The 21,255-nt window shown below is 37.0% G+C and overlaps 1 protein-coding gene and 1 long non-coding RNA gene across 2 annotated transcripts; one reads left to right on the top strand and one right to left on the bottom strand.

The window, feature by feature from the left end:
• The first annotated feature begins 458 nt into the window (after positions 1-458).
• Positions 459-13,282, top strand: LOC145218691 (cytochrome P450 2C41-like). The gene is made up of 9 exons (XM_080086100.1): positions 459-809; positions 6,990-7,135; positions 7,545-7,647; positions 9,601-9,704; positions 10,299-10,420; positions 10,656-10,780; positions 11,266-11,410; positions 11,612-11,775; positions 12,415-13,282. The coding sequence occupies exons 1-9, from the start codon at positions 540-542 to the stop codon at positions 12,727-12,729; spliced, it is 1,494 nt and encodes a 497-aa protein (XP_079942226.1). The 5' UTR covers positions 459-539; the 3' UTR covers positions 12,730-13,282.
• Positions 13,283-20,037: 6,755 nt separating this feature from the next.
• Positions 20,038-21,232, bottom strand: LOC145218045 (uncharacterized). The gene is made up of 2 exons (XR_013857538.1): positions 20,969-21,232; positions 20,038-20,902 (listed from the first exon to the last, which is right to left on the bottom strand). It is a non-coding gene; the product is annotated as an uncharacterized LOC145218045 (long non-coding RNA).
• Between the last annotated feature and the right edge of the window lie 23 nt (positions 21,233-21,255).

The raw sequence follows: 21,255 nt of genomic DNA on the forward strand, positions 1-21,255 counted from the left end.
TTTGTGGAGGGCATTGGGCGGGTTTTTAGTTTCACACTGGATCCACAATATGCACCTAATCTACAATTAGAACGTAATACTTAAAGCATGCATGGATTTTTTTGTAATACAATGTCCAATCAATACAAAGCCTTCGTACAAACGCATTGTTTTCCAGTGAACTCGCAATTTAACATGACTCAAGAAATGTAAAATCACCATCTACTTTTAAATGCGCATTTAACTCTAAAATAGTCTAGTTAAGTGTGCATTTTAGTGTGGATTGCATATTCGGGTGTAGATAGTTGGAATTAGATTGCTTTTAGCCTCGACCAATGCTTGCCGTAGTTTTAGGCTAGATTGCGTATTGTAGGGTGGTAAACCGTTTCAGACGGTAGGCCCTCTCTGACACATTTGACACGATTTCCACCACGATCTATTACTAGTATTTTGCATCTCTGGTTGACTATGCAAACACAATTTGTAGGCTACGCATACACCTCGTTGTGTATGAAAAGTAGGTCATTATATTTTAAAACTAGAAAAGCTATAATATCAAAATGATGGAACAAACAGATTTTGTTCGAAGTTTCATGACATTGGCAGCAGCTTTAGCTGTCCTGATTTGGATTTGGTGGAAACGTCTTGTCCCGGCGAATTTTCCAAGTGGGCCATCGGGATTGCCGCTGTTTGGCTCGATTTTCAGTGTTGGAAAATATCCATGGAAAACCGTGAAAAAATGGAGCTCAGAAAAATATGGAGCCGTCATGTCAGTTCGATTTGCATTTAAGCACATCGTGTTTCTTAACACCTACGAAACTGCGTACCAGGTAAGTTTCCTACAGATAGTTTTTTAAATATTTTCAACTCTATCGACCTATTGGAACGAAGAATATTGTTTATCTGCTACTTGAATGCATTAAACTCATACATTTCATAGTGGCATAGCACTTTAAACCTATGCAGAAGGGGCACAACCTTTTTTGTCCATGGTCACCAGTATGTCCATGTTTTTGTTTATAAATAACAGCCATAGAAAAAAATTACAATGCCTCGTCCAAAAGTCAAAATTGCTGTTGGTGTTTAACCTTCGGTACGTGGCGGCCACTGCAGCTAGTGGCACACTGGAGCTTTCCTAGAGTCTCGTAAGGGGTTGAACTATCCAGGTAATGGGTGTAACCGGTCAACTAATTTTTTTTCTACAGACATGCGAAAATATTTTTGTCGGTTAACCGGATAACAAAAGGGTAGTGAAGAATTTTGTTCATTATGGGTCCCCTTCCCTGAAGGGGACACATATTGATTTTACTCGAATTGTTTGTTTGTTTTTTCTTTTTTTTTCTTCCTTTTTTTTCTTCCCAAAGTTTGTCCGACTCGTTTTTCCATCAAATGTTTGATGGATTTGGCTGAAATTTACACAGATGGTAGATATAGTTATGTAGATGTGCATCCCACTTTGTTTTTGTTGATAACCCCAGTATTTACCCCGCTCGCCCCCTAAAATGGGTATTTTTCCCCGGAAGTTTGTCCGACTCGTTTTTCCATCAAATGTTTGATGGATTTGGCTGAAATTTACACAGATGGTAGATATAGTTATGTAGATGTGCATCCCACTTTGTTTTTGTTGATAACCCCAGTATTTACCCCGCTCGCCCCCTAAAATGGGTGTTTTTACCCAAAGTTTGTCCGACTCGTTTTTCCATCAAATGTTAGATGGGTTTGGCTGAAATTTACACAGATGGTAGATATATTCATGTAGATGTGCATCCCACTTTGTTTTTGTTGATAACCCCAGTATTTACCCCGCTAGCCCCCTAAAATGGGTAAGTTTTTAAACAGTGTCAGAATTGGCTGAAATTTGGATTTCTTGTACAGTATGACATTTATAGGCGTCGATTGTTGTGTTCAACCCTGTAGTCCTAACATTTACCCCACAAGCCCCTAAAGTGTAAAACGTATTTGTATGTTACTGGGCACCACAAACGAAAGATTTCTTTGGCGCAATAGTGTTACAAGGGCAACCAGTTGTATGTTGCTCGTTGGTGGGTTGCTTGGTGGTCGTTTTTGCGCCATGGCAGTTAGGGGCTTGTTAACAGCCCTATGACATCAGAAACAGTAACGGTTGTTGCTCAAAACACCTCTAGTGGTCAAAATTTTAAACATTGGCGGATTGGGCTGAAATTTTGCAGTACTATTGATTGAGTCATTGTGGTTTTTATATATTTTTTAGTTTGTGTGTCGAACCCAATTAGTTGCCCTACTAGCCCCCTAACATGGGTCAGTTTTTAAAACGTTAAATAGGACATACTTCAAACAATATCTGGGGTGAATCTAATTTTATAGTTTGTATTCTACATAGTATTATTATTTAAGCCCAGTGCCGATCACTGTGTTTTACCTTACAACACCCAACTTTCTCATGGTTATCTCTTGAATTGCATTATTTTCAACTTTGCATGTGTGGGGACCCATGAGTTTTTGCCTGCAGAAACGACTAAAGTTATAAAAGACGATGGCTAATATGGGACCCAATACAAAATAAGCATAGGAAATATATTTATGTTTTAAAATAGGTTATAGTGTATATGCAAGGGCAATATGTGCTAAGCCACCCTTCTAGTTTTCATACAATTTGAAAAACCATGCAGTTAATGTGAAGTGATAGATGCAGCGAACGACTTTCTTCTAATTTGAGCGAAAATTTACTTTGTCATACGTATTCTTTGCAGCTGGTAAAAAGAATTTATTTATTCCCATGTCACAAAGAACCACAAACCAAAAGTTATTATGCCAAGCGCATCATGCATTGTAAAGAAAGTATTGAACAGCGCTAAATTAGCAAAGCTATTCAGTCAATGATAATGTCAAATTTTAAGATTTTGAAAAAAACGTATGAGTCAATTTTTACGATTAGAAAATGGCGACAGGGCTAGATGTTCAACGATCGATGTATCGCGCCTGATTAGAAATACACTGCAGTAAATGTTAAAACCAGGGAGTCGAACCGCTTGTCATATGGGTTCAGGTTCGGTTCGGGTTCACTTGGTTTTGTTTTTAAGGGTTCGGGTTCGGTTCAGGTCTTTAAAAATGTAAATTTTCGGGTTCGGGTTTTGTTCCGGTAAAATTAGCAAATTATCCGGTTCGAACCGGTTTGCGGTTTTTAAACCGGTTCAAATTTTTATTGGTTTCAATTTAATTCTGCCCATCATTACCTGGCCTTATCAAACTCCAAAAAAAATTTGCCCGTGCACTGTTATTTTTGACACGCCCTATAAGTGTTATGTCGTGTATTCTTCAGTGTGCTGTTTTGAAAAAAAATCACAAAATGTAGGCTAAATCAGACTGCATTTTTTACTGGTTCGGTTCCGGTTCGGGTCGAACGCCAAACAAAATACGGGGTTCAACACCGGTTCGGGTTTTAAGAAAATCGTAATTAGCGGTTCGGGTTCGGTTCGGGTTTAATGAAATTAACCGCTCAAACCGGTTCGCGGGTTCGGGTTCAGTTCCGGTTCGACTCCCTGGTTAAAACACGCAAATTTGCTGTGTACTAGAACAGTGGTTCCCAACCTTTCTACACTGTGGGACCGGAAAAATTTTTTAAAAAAATCCACGGACCGGCAACATAAGATCGCAGTGAATGCAACAGATATTTTCAAGCTTTTTGTTCACCAAAGTTGTCGTTGCGCAACATAATGCAAGATATAGTCATAGACTATGTATTTAGGACGAAAAATACAACCAAACGGCAATCAACTAAACTCAAACAACAAAACACCAATCCATTTATATACAAAATCAATGCTAGTGGGATGTTTGCTGTTGTTTCGCTGCCAGTATGAATCTCAAAATCATCTTAAAAGTAAAAATAGCTTTGTTTTACAAAAAAAAATGTTGAATGCTAGGCACAGTTTATGACAAAACAATCATAAACGTCACAAATGCTTTTTTAAACAATTTTGCGGGTATTAACAGTGGAGAGTTACCCCAGTTGTACAGTCAAGCCTAAAATGAGTTTCGCAGATACCAACAACTTTGCAATAGGCCTACTTATCATTCCATTTTGAAAAGTAGCTTGGCATATAGTAAGATAATTTGCGGACCGGCAAAATATTTACACGGACCGGCGGTTGGGAACCACTGCACTAGACAGCTGTAAACATACGAGACAACAAAAGAAACTGTAACACAATTGTGAGATGCCGTTTTAATACATTCTATGATCCGGTTAACCGGATGACTAAAGCAAAAATATCCGTTATCGGGATAGTAGATTAATTCATATCCGAACTAACCCTATTCACGACCTTGAAACAATTTAAGTTCTTAGTAATTCAGTTCAATAAAGGCAACGAATTACACGTAGGGTTGGCTGAACACGCGCCTTTTTTTCATGCAGCAATAAATGGCATTTGTGACAATAGCGGTTTTACGTTAGGTTAGCTGTTTAAGTCGCATCAACAATATGTCCATTTGGTATTCTCTCCCACCTGATCAGATACCAGATTGGAAAGTTTTTTTTATGCGCGGAGGATATTTTTTTCGTCAAAATAATTGCGCGGATTTTTGCGCGAAATTAAAATTTTCTGCCCGGATTGATAAACTTTTGATTGACAGGTGGATTTAACGATTAACGCAACTTGTATGTAACGCCTGCAACACTATCTGACAAAAAAAAACAAAATAAACACTACGAATCTTCAGTTTTGCTTTATTGCGCACGCAGCTGCTGTGCTAAACTCTACAAATTTGCATTTTCATAACGGTTCAAACAAGTTTTTTTTTTGCTGTTACATTTCTTTCTTTTGAAGTAATTTCAGAATGCCAAACTGCTTTTAAATAAATGTCAAACAGAAAACATTATTTTCTGTAACTTGTCTAGCCGGCAGTCACTTTAATGTCATAACTACGGTCTAAAAACACTGATAAAATGTACTTTTAACGACTACGTTAGAATTAGAAACGTCATTGCAAGCGTGACGATCGGTCAGTTACGATGCGCTTGACTGATTTACGTGGATTATTCGCGAAATAAGGCTTGTGACGACATATAACTTCATTGTGCAACATAAATATAAAATTTTACAGAAAGTTTATTGAAGTTATATGCAAGCTGTGCTAAGTTGCGCGGACGAGATTTTATTGCGCGGATTACACGTCAAAAGCCTAAATTTGCGTGGATTACGAGGGAAAATCCAAATGGGATTTATCCTCCCCGCAGGCCATTCTTTCCGATCTGGATCAGATATGGCGTTGGGCAAAGTACAAGCATTTTCCTTAGAATGAGCCTGCTACATTGTTGGTTTCCGAACAGACCAACCTAAGGGATTTACCATTTTGGCCTACCATTTACCTAATATGATTAGCATGTACGACAGCAAAGTCGCCAAGTGGTACGCAATGTTTGTTTGAAAAGCAATGTTTCAAGACCAAGGGCCCTGAATTTCACGTGGGACAAAAGCAAAACGGAACAGATTATTGCGGTTGTAATTTTTGGGACTCTGTATTGTTTCTGAACTTGTCTGTTGTCTAAACGTTTACTTTGGCCGATCTTAAACTGAATAGGGTCCGTGGTCCCTTAGGTTAGGTGTCCTTGGGACAATTATTGTAGGGACCGCCAAGAGCTTGTAGTTATTCTACAATTTTATTGCATGTCAGATCGTTCTACGAAATAGGCGAAAAACAAAGTAGAATTTAAGATGGACAGTTTATATTGCTGAACAATGACCTTCATTCCATTACAAGTGACTAAAAATGCAACTTAAAGCGCAATTATTTAAAAATGCAATTTATTTAAATTTAAATGACCACTGGTGTATGTGAAACCTGTGATCGGCGACCTTTTTTGCACACCGCCGGACCTGTTTAAAACTTAAATTTTTATCATGGACCGGCCTAAAAAAACCACAAATGTTTAGCACTGAAAACAGTTATTAGCTTATTATAACTTTGACTCAATGTGAACCTTGAGTTTTTTGCGGCTTGGCAACAAATAACCCGGTGGTTGCCGAACACTGTGTTAAACGACATGTTTCTTCTTCTTCTTTACGTTTTTTATTTATACGTCTTTTTTTCTAAAAAGGAAATCATTGTTTATGTGTTCGTTTTAATATATTTTTTGGTATTCACGAAAAAACAGGACTAGAGACTGTGTGGCGAACGAAATATAATGCGTAAATTTAAAGCAAAGGTGTGACGACTTAAATCAGAGGCGTGCAACATACGGCCCGCGGGCCAGTGTCCGGCCCGCGGCACCTATTTTCGTGGCCCGCGCAGACTTCAAATTACTCTATAAATTATGAAGACTTTTTACTGTTAGAGCATGGAATGCTGCCATTTGTACACCAACACTGGCATTTTTGACTTTGTACAACGTCACACCCTTATAAGGTTTTAACCACTGTGACGACATATTCCCGTTGTTGCATCATCGTGTACATTATGAAAGAACAGCCTTTAATGATTCAGTAACAAGATTTATAGGTGCAGTAAATATATTGAGATTTATTCTACGAAACGGTTAGCACATATCCCATTGATCAAAGAGTATTCAAAGAGTTACTTGATTGTGTGCCCCTTTTAAATAAACTATTAAATAAACTGTTGAAAAAATGTATATGTTGCTTAATTGTCTGGCCCTCAGCATTATTTTAACTGTATGTTGTGGCCCACTGCGATAAACAGTTGCACGCCCCTGACTTAAATCATCCACACAACCTTTTCGTCAAAACATTCGTCAAATAGCAGCTCTTAGACCAAAAAATTTGTGAATCGAAAACTTTTTGTTTTGTAAAACAAATCGGGATCAGGCCGGGGTTGAGCCTCAAAGTGTAACATTTCATTTCATCATAGCAAATTTGCGTTAACAAAAAGCGCAGTGGAAACAACGAAATCGGAATATTAAAGTTGGAATTTTTATTCGAAGTTTTGATTTTCTTAATTTTTTAAAGCAAGCTTCAATCTATGTCAAAAAGCCCGGACCAATTTAGAACGTGTTACTTTTGTTTTTTCAGGCTTGGGTAAAACAAGGCAGTGAGTTTTCGGGAAGAGCTTTTCACGCAGTATTGGGATCTAACAGCGGAAATCATGGTATTATTCTTCGAGACTATGAAGATGTGATGAAAAGCCAAAAACAGTTCGGCTTGAAAGTGATGAAAGGGTAAAGTTTTTAAATTAGTCAATTAATTAAGTTTTTATGTTACGTTTTTCATTACCGATAATTGAATCAGTAAACAACATGAACACTTTCGTGGCATGTGCAACTCCACTTATTAATCCTTTAATAAACGGGTGAAAAAAAAAATTAAGTAACCTATAGCGTATCGGTCTGAAACTTCTCTGAAACTTCGAATAGAATAACGTTTTCTGAAATTGTCAAAACATAAACGGTGGTGCGTTGACCGTAAAATTTTACATTACATTGTTTTGGTTGTTTGTGTTTCCAGGTATCGCCTTAAAGTATTTAAGAAAATGTTATTTTAATAACGTGTTGCCATATTGTTACCGGTAACAAATTTGTTGATGTTTTCTACAAACTTTTCTGTTAATATTGCTTTAATTGTTTATAGATTTGGTTTTGGTCGTACAACATTAGAAGAACAAATAAACGATGAAGCATTAAAATTGACATCGGTTTTGCGGACAAAGGTTGGGGTACCTTTTTTGTTAAAGGTAAGAAACATTTTTTTGTTGGTGAAATGCAAATAAATTTTAGATTCAGAATATATGAACTATTCATGAACTTTCGTGTGCTTTATCTATAGATTTCCTGTGCTAAATGTGTTTTGTGTAGCCTACTTTTAACATAACAGTAGGTTTGTTCCGGCGGCCCATTTATCATCCCAATGTCCATAGCGTAGGGTTGCCATATTTTATGATACACAATCCCTGACAAAATTTATCTCGGTTAACCCAGTTTTTAACAAACATTTTCGTTATTTCTAAACGGTCCATTATTTCGAGGGCTCGCGGTCCGCAAGCCTGAATGTGTATTTCAGAAAAACGAAGTTGATTGCAGGATTTTTGCAAGTTATGCAAAATTGCGCATAACAATGATCCAAATTTGACATCACAGACAAGATAAAAGCATTACCATTGTGCGCGAACAATTGCATTTTTGTTGGTTATCATGCAATAAAGCCTATTGTTTAGCAGACGGTAGATCCTCACTTTAACTTTGATTTAAACTTATTTAGTTGCACAAACTGACGACAAATATAAATATAGATTTACTTCCACCTTTCGCGGTCCCCGCAAAATGCCCTAAAGCAGGGGTCGGCAACCGTTTTGCGGACCGGTTTGAAACTGAAATTTTATTTAAAAACCACAACCTTTACCACTCAAAAAACCATTCGGACCGAGTTTACACAGAAAAAAACTAACAACGGTAGCCACAAAGACCTTTTTAAATTTAAAATAAAATGCCACTGAAAACAACGTTTTTATGTCTCACGACATTCGACTTTTTGTTGTTAGTTATAACGAACTATAGTTCCTTGCATATTAGTTACACAGTTAAAGCAAATGAAATTTCCCACGTTCCCACGTAGCATCGACTGCTGTGTTTCCTTGAAACGCGGATCTTTATTTGTGTATTTAACGCGTACTGTTAGACAACTATAGTAACAAACAGGTACTGTTACACGCGCGCGCACAATGCAAAACGAAACAGTAACTTTGTGCGTTAACTTGCGCGCCGCCAGTTTACCTCTTTACGTTTCATGGAATAGACGCGGTTGTAGCTAACTAGGCTTCTAAAAACTTTCTCCGTTGATACATTAATTTTATATTATATATATATAGATATACATATATATGTTAAAAAATTCCTGACTTTTAAGTACATTTTAACATTGTTCCCTGACGCAGATTTAAACACTAAATTCCCTGACATGTCAGGGAAATCCTGCCGTATGCAACCCTACCATAGCGCCCAATGGCAAGTTCATAGAGTCTATTATCTTCTGCAAAGCCGCGTAACAAAACATTATTTTTGTTGTAATGGTCGTAATATGACCTAAAATTGCTGATAGATATATACTTTTTTGACCAAGTATTGCTCATCCAGCAGTTTTATTGTAAACAATCGACGTTTCGAGTGGTTTAAAAGGTCGCTTTTTTAATTATCGGTCGCTTTTACACCACTGAGCTTGTTTTATCGCTACGGTGGTGCGAGTTTGCAGCCGCGCGATCTTGTTATCGCTGTTTTACATGCGTGTGTTTTGCATTTTGTCGCTTCAAAAGAAATTTGTCTTGCAAGTTATGTCATTATCCTGATGAAGGCGTCTTGTATAGGACGTCGAAACGTCGATTGTTTACAATAAAACTGCTGGATAAGCAATACTTGGTCATACATTATGCCTGGCAGCAATAGCTTATTTCATATACTTTTTTGTTTAATAAAGCCCTTGCGGTCCCCAGTAAAACGGCAAACAACCCTCTGGGGGGCACGACACACAGGTTAAAAATCACTGTTCTATACAAAGGCAACGTTATCTCAAACTAAAAAATTGGTTCCTGTACCAGCCGAGTATCACCTCAACTTTTTATTGGTGACTTTAATATTCTGATTGCAATTTTTAGCCTAGTAAAAACCAAAAGCAAAATATTGTCTTGTTCTCACAGGAATACATTCACAATTCCGTTTTGAATGTGATCACTCGCCTCATATGCAGCAAACGTGTCAAGTCCGGCGAAGAAAGTGAACTCTATAACGCTTTGAAATTATTGTGAGAAAGGAAATAGAAAAATATGTCAAAGGCCGTGACTATGTTTGTCTGTTGGTTCGAATCAGAGTTGTAAGTTGGCCTCAGCCCGGCACAAACCCTTTTTATAAATAAAAACAAAACATCGAATTATGTCCGAAATATTTACAAACCTGAAATACCACTCAAATGTGGCCGAGTTTGAAGTTAGTCCACAAACAAGCCCATATTAATAAAACGAATGTCCACACCGTATCTGACTTACAACTGTGATTCGATATTTGTTTGTAAAAAACATAACCAGTCAGCGTCGTCTTGTGTCTCGTTTCACGAAAGGCATCGTGGAATGCCATAAATGAGCTTACTTGTATTTACAACGTATAATGTGTCACAAATATATTTTTAGTTCTATTTTAGCGGGTCGAATATGCACTAGCTTTAATCTTCTGCAGGCAAATTCCAAAACGTATCATCGATGATAAAAAATAGAAAAACAAACCGCTTGTACAATTTTATTTAATTTAGTTACAAATTTTAGTTATATGTATGTTTGATGCATGAAAGTGGGATTCTTGTTGAAAGCTGGAGATTTAATTACTCAGGTTTTTACTTTACCAGGTTTACAGATCCAGCCGACAAATCTATGTCTCTGATAATACTCATGTTTCCTGAAGTTCGCAAATTGCCATTTCTATCATCTATCTTCAAACGTTATTCGAGCCGCGACAAATTTGTGCACGGTGATTTTATTACCTACTATAATTGCATTTAATTTGACCAACGTTTGTTCCCAACATAAGTTTTCTCGATAAGTTAGTTGTGAATGTGAAATTGGAACAATTATATTTATAAGTTCAAAATGGAAGTGAAAATGCAGTCGAATAGGTTTGCAAAGACTTTGTAAAGGCTCTGTAAAGGCTTAAAATCACATAAATGTGACTTTTTTGTGATCTTGATATATTTGAATATTTTCAGATTATCTGGCCGAACAAGTTCGGGAACACAAGAAAACTTTTGACAAACACAATCTAAGAGATTTTATTGATGCATTTTTGTTTGAACAGATGCACGGGCACAGAGCGGATCGTGATGATTTTACGGTGAGTGTTGTTTTAAAAATTAACCCAATATGTTTCGTCTCTTCTATAGCTTTTTTATGTCAATCTTTCTAATTATCCACATACAAACGCCCTCTTAGTCCCCGAATGTGTGGTACAACGTAAGTGCGGCGTTGTAACTTGTAAAGATTTTTTTTTACTAATTGATGCGCTGAATTAGCCTGAACTATGCCATTTTGACCAGGAAATGGTTCGTAAGTGTTTACTGAACAATCATGAATCTAATGCCTAACCTTAAACGTTTGTAGAACGCTTTGACTGTATTTTTTTGTAAAATTCCGCCAGGACTGTTTTTCTTGCACTTAGGGTCAAGCTGTGTAAAACCCCATATAACAAGTGTAACGTATTTTTGAGTGTGATTTACGAAATAAAATTTTTTTACGCCGGATCACCGGGAATTTTATACTGAAATGATTTTTTACCATGTTCAATAAATAGTGTTTTTTTTTGTTTTTTTTACATGGCAGGATAAACAATTGGTAAGTTTCTGTCGAGATCTGTTAGTGGCAGGCAACGACACCACAAGAAGTTCAATATTGTCTTTTATTTTGATTCTTCTACATTATCCTGAGCATGCAGAAAAAATCCATGTTGAAATTGATCAAGTTTTTGGTAAGTACGACATTTATAGTTTTTAAAGTGCAAGATTTGTCACGCAAAACCTTAAACCTGATATCCAACGAACCGTTTTAAGCATTAAGCATGTCTTTTTACGCAACTTATATGTTTTGTGTATATGTGCGTATAAAATGCGTTTAGTTTTACATCAAAAAGCAAAACTTTTTTTTGGATTGAAATTGTCTTGTATTTCAGGAAAAGATGGAATGATATCAATGAAGGAAAGGCCGAAAACCCCATTTACATGTGCATTTATACAAGAATGTTTAAGGTTTTATGCAGTGGCGCCGATTGGACTGGAACACAAACTAACTGAGACTACAAAATTTCAAGGCTACGTCCTTCCCAAAAACACTCCCGTAAGTGCTTACGGTTTGATGAAGCACAATAAGTCAGTAGGCTAGTATAGACCCTAGACTAGAGAAATGGAACCTTTTTAGCTACGCTATACCTTTATCAAGAGAGAGTACTAAAGTGCCGCAAAATATTCTATATCAAACATGCGTGTTAGTTCTTGTTTTTAATACGTGCTCATGTATAAAGTATGAAGTTTTCGTGCTACAAATAAATTTATCTTTGCGACCCCCTTTATTCCCAAACACTATACGTGTGCATGACTAATCTTGCTTGCAATTCCTTTCAACGAACGAAAGTGATATGTAGCCTATGTTATGTGTTAACAGGGGACACCAAACTTTTTTACAGTTGGCCGGATGAGTTTCAAGTATACTTAAAATCTTATCTGTGATGTAATAAACTGACTTTGGATCGATCCTGGGCGTTGTAATCGTACGGGACTAGGTGCAATTAATTTTACATGTCTTGCAAGAAATCGTTTGTTTTTTTGGTTATTACAAAGTTATTGATACGATTTGGCAAACCAAAAACGCGGTTGCGGGCCTGCTGATGAACTGACCTCGCGGGCCGTATTTTGGTGGTCTCTGTGTTAACCCGATGGATACTTATTTGAGAAAAAAAAATTCATGTATTTTTGTTAGGTGAATATCAACTACTGGGGTGTTCACCACGATGAGGAAACGTGGCCCGAACCAGAGAAATTTGATCCATATCGCCATATTGATGAAGAAGGTAATTTTGTCCTCAGCCGCAAAGTAATTACCTTCTCCTTCGGCCCAAGGTTTTGTTTCGGGGAAAGTCTTGCACGTGTTGAGTTGTACGTATTTTTTGTGGAGATTTTAAGAAAGTTCGACGTCTTACCTGGCGACAAACCACTACCTTCGTTGAACGACGGCAATGTTTCAACACTATTTGAGCCCTTGCCTTTCCAGCTTGTACTCAGGGAAAGAAAATAATAAAAAAATTATTTGTTTTATCTGTACTTTGCTTGTTCGGATTTACGCAATACCATGTAATCACATACCTTCTTCCATCACAACTTCTTTTCAAGGTGTATTTTTTCAACTAAATTGCAAACCTCAACGTTGTAAATACGGACTTGCTTCTTTTTTTCTCTATGCGATTTTAAGTTGATATACAACAAAAAAAACATGCCAAAAATAATGCAACAACAAACTTCATGAAGCTATTCTGGCAAATATATTTTTGCTCCCACGTTTCGACGTCTTACACAGGTCGCCTTCATCAGGGTAAATAACACTGGATGCGCGTATAGTACGCGTTGCTTGCTTTTTTTCCTGTTGGCATAATGTATATCACTACAGAGTGCGGAAGATGTTTCACTGCTAAATGCGTTTTGCGCGAGTCTCTGATACCAGATGTATCTTAATGAACCAAGAAACATTACTGACTGACTCTTGAAGCACGAGTCAGATTGTGACGTAACAATATGAAAATTGTGAAACGTAACAATGCGCATTGTGATGCAATAAAAGTAACTTGAACAGTTGTGCATTACTACTCTATTAACAAAAAAATAAAGCAAACAACAAATGCCACTTTTTCAGAATGAAAGTTCGCCATAAATTACGTAGGCGATTAAGTTGCCAATATCAGTCATTTCAAAAAATACTACGCGGGCCACTCAGAACCTTTCCAAATGTGGCCCGCGGGTCACGGATTGGACACCCCTGACGTATATAAATTGTCGTTGTCCACGGTAATCGTGCCACGGTTTGTTGATCTTACAACTATACAGGCATTTGAGGCTTATTAAGCTACAGTGACCCTCGCGTGTCATATCATAGAACAATTAAGTCTGCATATGCTACCGCCGCGCTATTTTCAAATACATAGTTTTGGTCAAATGCGCACCAGTACAATCCGAATTTTGTATACGCACGGTTATATAAGCCAACAAGTACCGGCATGCATCATCATTTCCGCTTCCACAAAGCGACGTCCTATTTAAGGCATGTGAAAAAAGATGACTCATTCCAGTTCAATCAACGACTCTAAAATAACCAATATTTCTTAAGGGGATGCAGCGAATATGTCACAACACAAAATAATTATGGTGACACACAAAAAAAACATTGTAAACAATGACATGGCGGTTAAAGCAAACAAAAATGCATGTACAAGCAAAAACTTGCTACATTGCAAAGTTATTTATTTTATTTAACACGCCGAACTGCTGACAACGATTCTCATTCTATTCCTTTTTAAAAGATTTTGTGGTTCAACTATATCCGACCCATTCTCTTCAAGGGTCAAAGCTCTTGCCCAAGGTGGTTCCTATCAAGTGGTCGAAGTGAAAAACAACAACTATGTGAGAACAAGTCGGATTGACAGCTCATGCACTCGGTCATTGGCAATATACAACAATCACATGTGGTTCGAATACCTTTATCAATTTATTGAAATGAAATTAAAATTGAGAACCAAAAAATCTACGTAAAAAAGTACTAAGACGTCGTTCGGTTTAGTCGAAATATCATTTAACTTCAAACAATTAGAAAGTGTAGCACAATTCATAAAAGGGCATTTTTGAATTTATACGCTACGTTTTTTAATACTATAGTAATATGTATACATATTTCATGCAAAAATACCGAATCTGCAGACAGATGTTCTTTTGAAAGATTGCGATGACCAAAACGCGTGAAATAGCTCACTTAAAATAACAAGTATTTAAATTAGTACCATCACTATGTGTCTAACGCAGGGGTGGGCAAACTTTTCAGTGCAAGGGCCGCATTCAGAGGTTTTTAATCTTATCGGGCCGCATAGTATTTCACCAACGTACGCCAATTGCTTACTTGTTTTTTTGTTTTTTTCACATATAAAATCAAATTTAAGGATGATACAAAAACTTCGCAGTTTTTGAAGCGCTAGCAGACCTACAGAAAGTGTAAAAGTGAAACAAGTTTGAGGGAAAGCTCGTTACCGTTATATTAAAAAGGTATAGCCGGTCACCATACATAGCTTTAACAAAGCGTCCACTGTGGTCAAATAAACAGCCCAACCTTGCTCTCGAGATCGCAAAAAGTACAAACAAATCGCCACAAGCAATTTATTTAAATGGAGGCAAAAGCTGATGCCCAACATGTACCCGGTGTTTGCAAGACAAATAAAATTTGCTCGTAAGTCAGCCTAGTCTCACAATTCTTGTATATTTTTAAACAATCAGTAATTTTGAAATCGCCCCCCTTGGAAGTAAAATCGCCCCCCAATCCCGAAAATGTCACTATCGCCCCCCGGGTGGACGAAATCGCCCCCGTTGAAGAACCCTGACCTAAACCAAATAGAATCAAGAACGTCACAATTACAATACAGTTCAAACAATCAAACTGATATAACATAAAATTATTCCCCACAGCAAATTTAATGCATACACCACAGACTTTGATACCGCTATAACACTAACTAGGCTACACGTGTGGAAACAAAGAAAACGGTGAAAGCAGGCCACACACAAGGTTGGCAGTTATGCCGTAACAATGGACGTATGGTCCAATGGTAACAACGGCGGGAAAGTTTTTTGCTAGTGGGGAGCGTTACTGTCCGTTACAACTATAATTTGACGTAGTATGCAAGTAGTGGGGTATTGCGGCAGACTGTGGCCGCGGGCCACATTACCATGTAAATCCCAGAAACTGTCTGCGGGCCGCTCAAAATCCCGTCGCGGGCCGTATGTTGCCCGCCCCTGTCATAAACTGTATTGTGACGATTGCGGTGCCTGTTCTTTCGCATTGTTTGCACACAATAAGCGGATAAAAAGCCTGGCGTATATGGTCACTAGGCTGGTAATCTTTTTTTCCAGTCTCACGAAAGCTGTTTTTAGCTGTTTGAAAATCAAAATATTAGGCAAAATAGTTTTAGTTACGTCACGGCCGCCAGTACATGTATTTTAACATACATGGCAACGACCGCACAAACTTGTCTCCGCGGCCGCATGTCGCCTTACGGCCGCACGTTGTGTACCCCTGATTTAGCCCAAAATATTAACATAGTATATTTTCAGCTATGTGCAAATACGTTTGTTGTCACTTTAATGATTGTACACACATTGGTTGAAACGCTACAATTGTAATTGTTTTCAAAAATAAACAAGCATTTGTTTTAACATAGGCTACACCACGTTTTTTTGTTAATAAATTCCTTGCCCTAACATTAAACAATGCGAGCCACTTTTAATAGCCGTGTTTAATGTTCGTTTGCAAAGAACTGCAACGACCTAAACTTGATCCAAAGTGACCAAAGTTTTGGCGTCAACATTGCAAAGTGGGCTGTATTTGAAAACGTAAACCGCTTTTACTTTATCGAACAAAGAAATTGTGTCAAGTGACGATTTGCATAATAACGTGGCAGAAACAACCGGCTAAAGCACATAAAAAGTATCTGCGTTTAGGCAAGTCGCATCCCCGGTATTTTTAAAACTCTACGCCTGTGCTTATAATTCTATTCAGCGTTGCTTGGTCACTTTCTCTTCAAAGTTTGCGAACATTTGGCGGGCCGCACAAACTCCTTTGCCGGGCCGCATGCGGCCCGCGGGCCGTAGTTTGCCCACCCCTGGTCTAACGCGAGGTAAATAGTAAACGAACACATTCACTTGCCGGATGAAAAATTGAAACCCTAGTGCAGAAAGTTTTCAGTACAAAAAACATCGCAAAAACAGCAACTCTTTTTTGAAATTGCAGAACACGTAATGATGTAACAATTGCAAAATCAGACCAATTGATCGATCCATTGTCCTCTGCGCAACATAACAAGTGTCATTAAACGATCAGATCGTCGCTTAGACTCGTTATACTTGTTTCAAACAACGTGCTTAACAACCATTCGACGATAAGTTTAAATGTTTAAAGTACATTTCTATCTGCTGATGACTTTGGATAACATCTAAGTTCATCTGAGCTAACAATGTGAAGGACAGCTAATGACGTCTATATTTTCCACTGTCGGAAAATGATATATGAAGTATCTTTTTATCAAGTGCTGAAGTGTGTATATATTCGACCTGTTGGAAACTCTTTCCAGTTGGGTTATAGGTAGCATGCTGTGGATTGACTTTTGGACATTAAAAACCAATTTTCTTGTGTAGAAGCAGACTTCATATACAAACATTTGTTACATATTAAGTTACACAATGAAGTTGATTGTCTCACTTATCGTCATTCTGGTTGCAATTGCTGTTGTGGACTGGTAAGAAGTGTTTTCAAGCAAAATAAAGTTTCTATGAAAATTATGAAAGACCTAGTTAAAGTTGCTTTAAGAAGTAAGGGAGTACAGCATTTTCTATGTATGTATTTTTGCGAAAAAATTAGATTGCTGTCAGTGGGTCATTTCAATCGAGAGTGTCCCAATTTTTTTTAGTGTCCCAATTGGGTACTGCGACGGGCAAGAGTTTGGAACTCATCCAGTGATCCCCAACAAACAAGGATTTGGTTCCATAAACCATCCCCTCAAGTTTGATTCACCCGTTAAGGGTGGGGTGGGAAATTTTGACGCACCTGTGCCATGTGATGGATTTCTCTAAATTTCTAGTAGAAATTTTATGTTAACAAAAGACAAAAGTAGAAACGATAGCATGAATAAAAGACTAACCTGAAATGAAATTGGTATTACATTTTTATGTATACGAATTAAGTGCTTTTGTTGTAAGATAGACCTCATGATTTTATGTTTCAAATTTGTCACAAAGCCGAAAGAATATGCATGGCAGATAAAAAGAATTGGAACTGCGACTACACAAATAAATCGTACATCCAATTGCAATCCGCAACAGTTTGAATAAATGTTGGTTCACAAACACGTACCAATAGGCTACAAGGCTATTTTAATGACATCCACACTGTTCGCAGCCGCGGGTTGTCCAGTCGTGATTAAAGTTAACCATTTTCTGGCCTGTTTTGATAACCTATTGCTTTTTCAGTGTCCTTGTTGTTCACGTATCCGTTTAACAATGGAACTGTGATGATGAAGTGACTTTGCAAATAAAAAATTAATTGACTTGACTTGACTTTCAATTTTGGTACCAAAACATTGCTTCAAAAAATATTACAACACCAACATTAATTAGGAAACTTAGTTAGTTCTATAATTTAGATACAAATAACCCCCCGTTTTAACTGGTATACGTGTTTTTGCTTTCAACTCCTAATTTATTAAACGAAATGAAACAAATATATCAATGCAGTAACCTCAAAGTCGCCCTCGATTGTAAGCCGCTCTCGATGGCAAGCCGCACAAACGGCAGGTAAAAAACAGGCTTACAATCGAGTAAGTACGGTACCACGAAAAACGTTACTATCTACATCAGTGGTTCCCAACCTTTTTGACTTTGCGGCACCCTATCAAAGAGATAAATAGTTTGCGGCACCCTGGCAAAACTGGATCAATTTTATGAGGTTTCTGTATTTCAAATAACTGTATAAAACAACACAGAATGAGTTGTACAGTATAGCACGCGTAAAAAATGTATTTATTTAAAAGTCATTGTGAAAATTGGGCTTGGCTTCTTGCACAAAGTCCATTAATATGTGAAGGCGTATTCGATAAAGTCACCAGCATTTCTTCCTCGACTATAAGTAGTCGTTCTCGTTTTTAAGTTTTTATGTTCGTTAATACGGAAAATCCACTTCCACATAGGTATGACGAGGAAAACTGCAACAGAAGCACAGTAGCTTTCTTTCCAACGCAAGGATATTCATTACATTTTTATCCAGAACGCGTCGAGGGGCATCTGCTTGTGCATAAGCTTAAAATTTCCATCGTTATGCTATTCAAACTTTTTTATGGAAAGAAAAGCAACGAGTCGAAATCTCTTTCACTCTGTTTTTTTCCTGGGCGAGAATCCAAAGGCTTACCGCGGAGTATCTACTTACCGCCAGCGACTTCCCCACGAAGCGACTCTCCAGAACGGAGCTGGGAATAACTGCGAGACGCGAAACTTAACTCACACTGAAACTCGGTTAGAAATAAATAAATTCCTCACTTATGGGGTTAAAGTTAAAATAAAGAATAGGTCGCAGTATTGCAATATCAATATCTCGCGGCATCCCTGGTCATTGCAATTGGCATCCAATTTGGAAACCACTGATCTACATGTTGAGCTCAGCAAAGTTATGCCTCATTGGCTCTACTGCAAGTGTGCTGCGTTACAAAACGAGCAAAACAGATGGAAACCTATATCTTTAGTTCTATTTGGATCGAAACCACTGGAGATACCAGGTGCTTACCCGATCCGATACTATTTCATGATTATACTTGCCAAAATCAGCTTTTATTTGTTTGTAGAGGTAGAGGTATCTGTGCCGATAGAGCATTATCGGGCCATACATGTCGAATAGGTTACTGTTGTTTTGTTCGTATCTATAATTTGTTTGAATAAACACATAACTAGCTGCAATTTTATCAGTTAAACAAGTCGAAAGTGCTGTCAAGCTTTGCAAACTCACACATTTTGTTTACAAACTCAAAATTAAGTTGTTTAAACAGCTAATCCGATTATTTTGCAAATAACGAATAAAAAGTCAATTGACAGTCATTTTTTACAAATTATGTTACACACAACCATTTAAACAAAACAGTACCAAGCCAGTTATTGACGGATTTCTTTTAATTCCATAAATGATTAGCGTACATAGAAATCATAATGAATAACCCACAAATTTTAGGTAAGCACTTAATGTAAAGCGGCAGGTACTGGGATACCGTTGATACACAAAAATAACAATCAAAATGAAATGCGCTTATGACGTCATAACCGCACTCCCGCATACTTGTTCAAGCTATTTACTATTTGCAACAATGTAAATGATGCGGTTTAAACCATTTTTGCTATCTGTTTGAGCATTTTTTAGTGATTTCTTTTAATAAAATAACAGCATTTAAAATTAAAACAAGAGTAAATCTAAAAAGATAGTCGCTGTGGGATATAAAGATGTAAATTATTGGGTCTTTAAGTGTTTACTGTTTAACATTAAACATTTTTTTTGAAAATACATTTCCGTTCGAATGCGTGGCAAATGACGGAATAAATTGTTTAAAGGTTTTGTTCTGCCCTTGGTTGTGTCCTATGTTAGCTGTTTGACTAAAATCCGAATCCCCAATCCTACCCAATGTAGAGTTAGTTTAGTAAACTTGCACAAAAACGTTTTGTGCATATTGGCTGCATAGAACATTAATATTTGTATATTTGCTTTTGCTTCTTGGAATTTATTGGTCACTGTTAACTTGAATAGCAATATAACATGAAAAAACGTTGCATTATTTTTATTTTGCAGCATATTAAAATGTAACACATAGTTGTTAAAAATGTTATACTTAAACAACAGTACAAAACACAACAGAATAAAACTTGTAAAAGATCAACCAATGCCTTTCATTTTACGAATAAAAGCATTAATCGTTCTCCAGGGATGATGAAGTAATACCACCACATGAAATGTTAAACATTTTTGTAATTCACAGTTGGCCAAACACAAAGAAAATGATGCAGAAAGTTTGAAAATTGATTCCTAATCAACCAATATGATGTTAAGCTTAAAACCGTACTCAAAATTTGTAGATTATTTTCTTTTGTTAAACTTTCTCTTATATCAGTTTAATTCACCTCAGTGTGCCTGTCATAAAATAAGTTAGGTTAGGTTTAGTTAGGTTGGCTTGTACTGAGTTTTGATGTTTTGGTAAAATAGTGGTAGAGCATAAGTTCTTGGGTCACATGCAAACAACAAGCATCCTGACAATAACAAAAAAGAAAGGAAACATTTTAAGTAAAACTGATGCCGAAGTTTGACTAGAACTGCAGTTGTTATCACCAATCTTTTGTGGTTGAAAGATTATCTTAATTAATCCAGAATTTTTCAAATTGGGATTTTAGTTGGTAGGCATCCAGCAGGAATGAGATAATCAATTTATTACAAATAACAAGTCAAGCTGTTCTCCCAGTAAATCTTACTTTTACACATCTAAAACAAAATAAAAAGTAGGTGGTGACATGTATTATTAGAATATGCCTGACATGCATTAGCTTTCATGGATAGGGATATACAAAGACTTATCACAAGTATGATGACATAGTTGGACAGGACATAACCTTCGAGTTGTTTAACAGCATCGTTCCTGTACAAACAGACATTTTTACTTGAAAATGATACAATAATCACAAACATATCACTTGTAACTTACCACTAGCAGGCTACAATTTAAAATCGTATAATCTACTCCTGCACGGTCTAATTAGGCGTAGCACAGCATTAATGAATGTTTAAAGCATGAAAATTGAAGCTATGAAGCAAAAAAAGACTTGCTGACTTTTAAAAAATAACTTACCAGCCGTTACAATACATTTACCTCTAGTTTGCTACAGCGAATAACCTCGATAGGGGTCACGCACAAAAAGGACGCCGTCTTTAAACTCAAATAATTGCCAATTTTCGCTTAATAGCTAATTTAAGAGTTTAAACTAGGCTTAA

The sequence above is a fragment of the Phallusia mammillata genome, chromosome 3, assembly GCF_965637545.1.
Source record: "Phallusia mammillata chromosome 3, kaPhaMamm4.hap1.1, whole genome shotgun sequence".
Lineage (NCBI taxonomy): Eukaryota > Metazoa > Chordata > Ascidiacea > Phlebobranchia > Ascidiidae > Phallusia > Phallusia mammillata.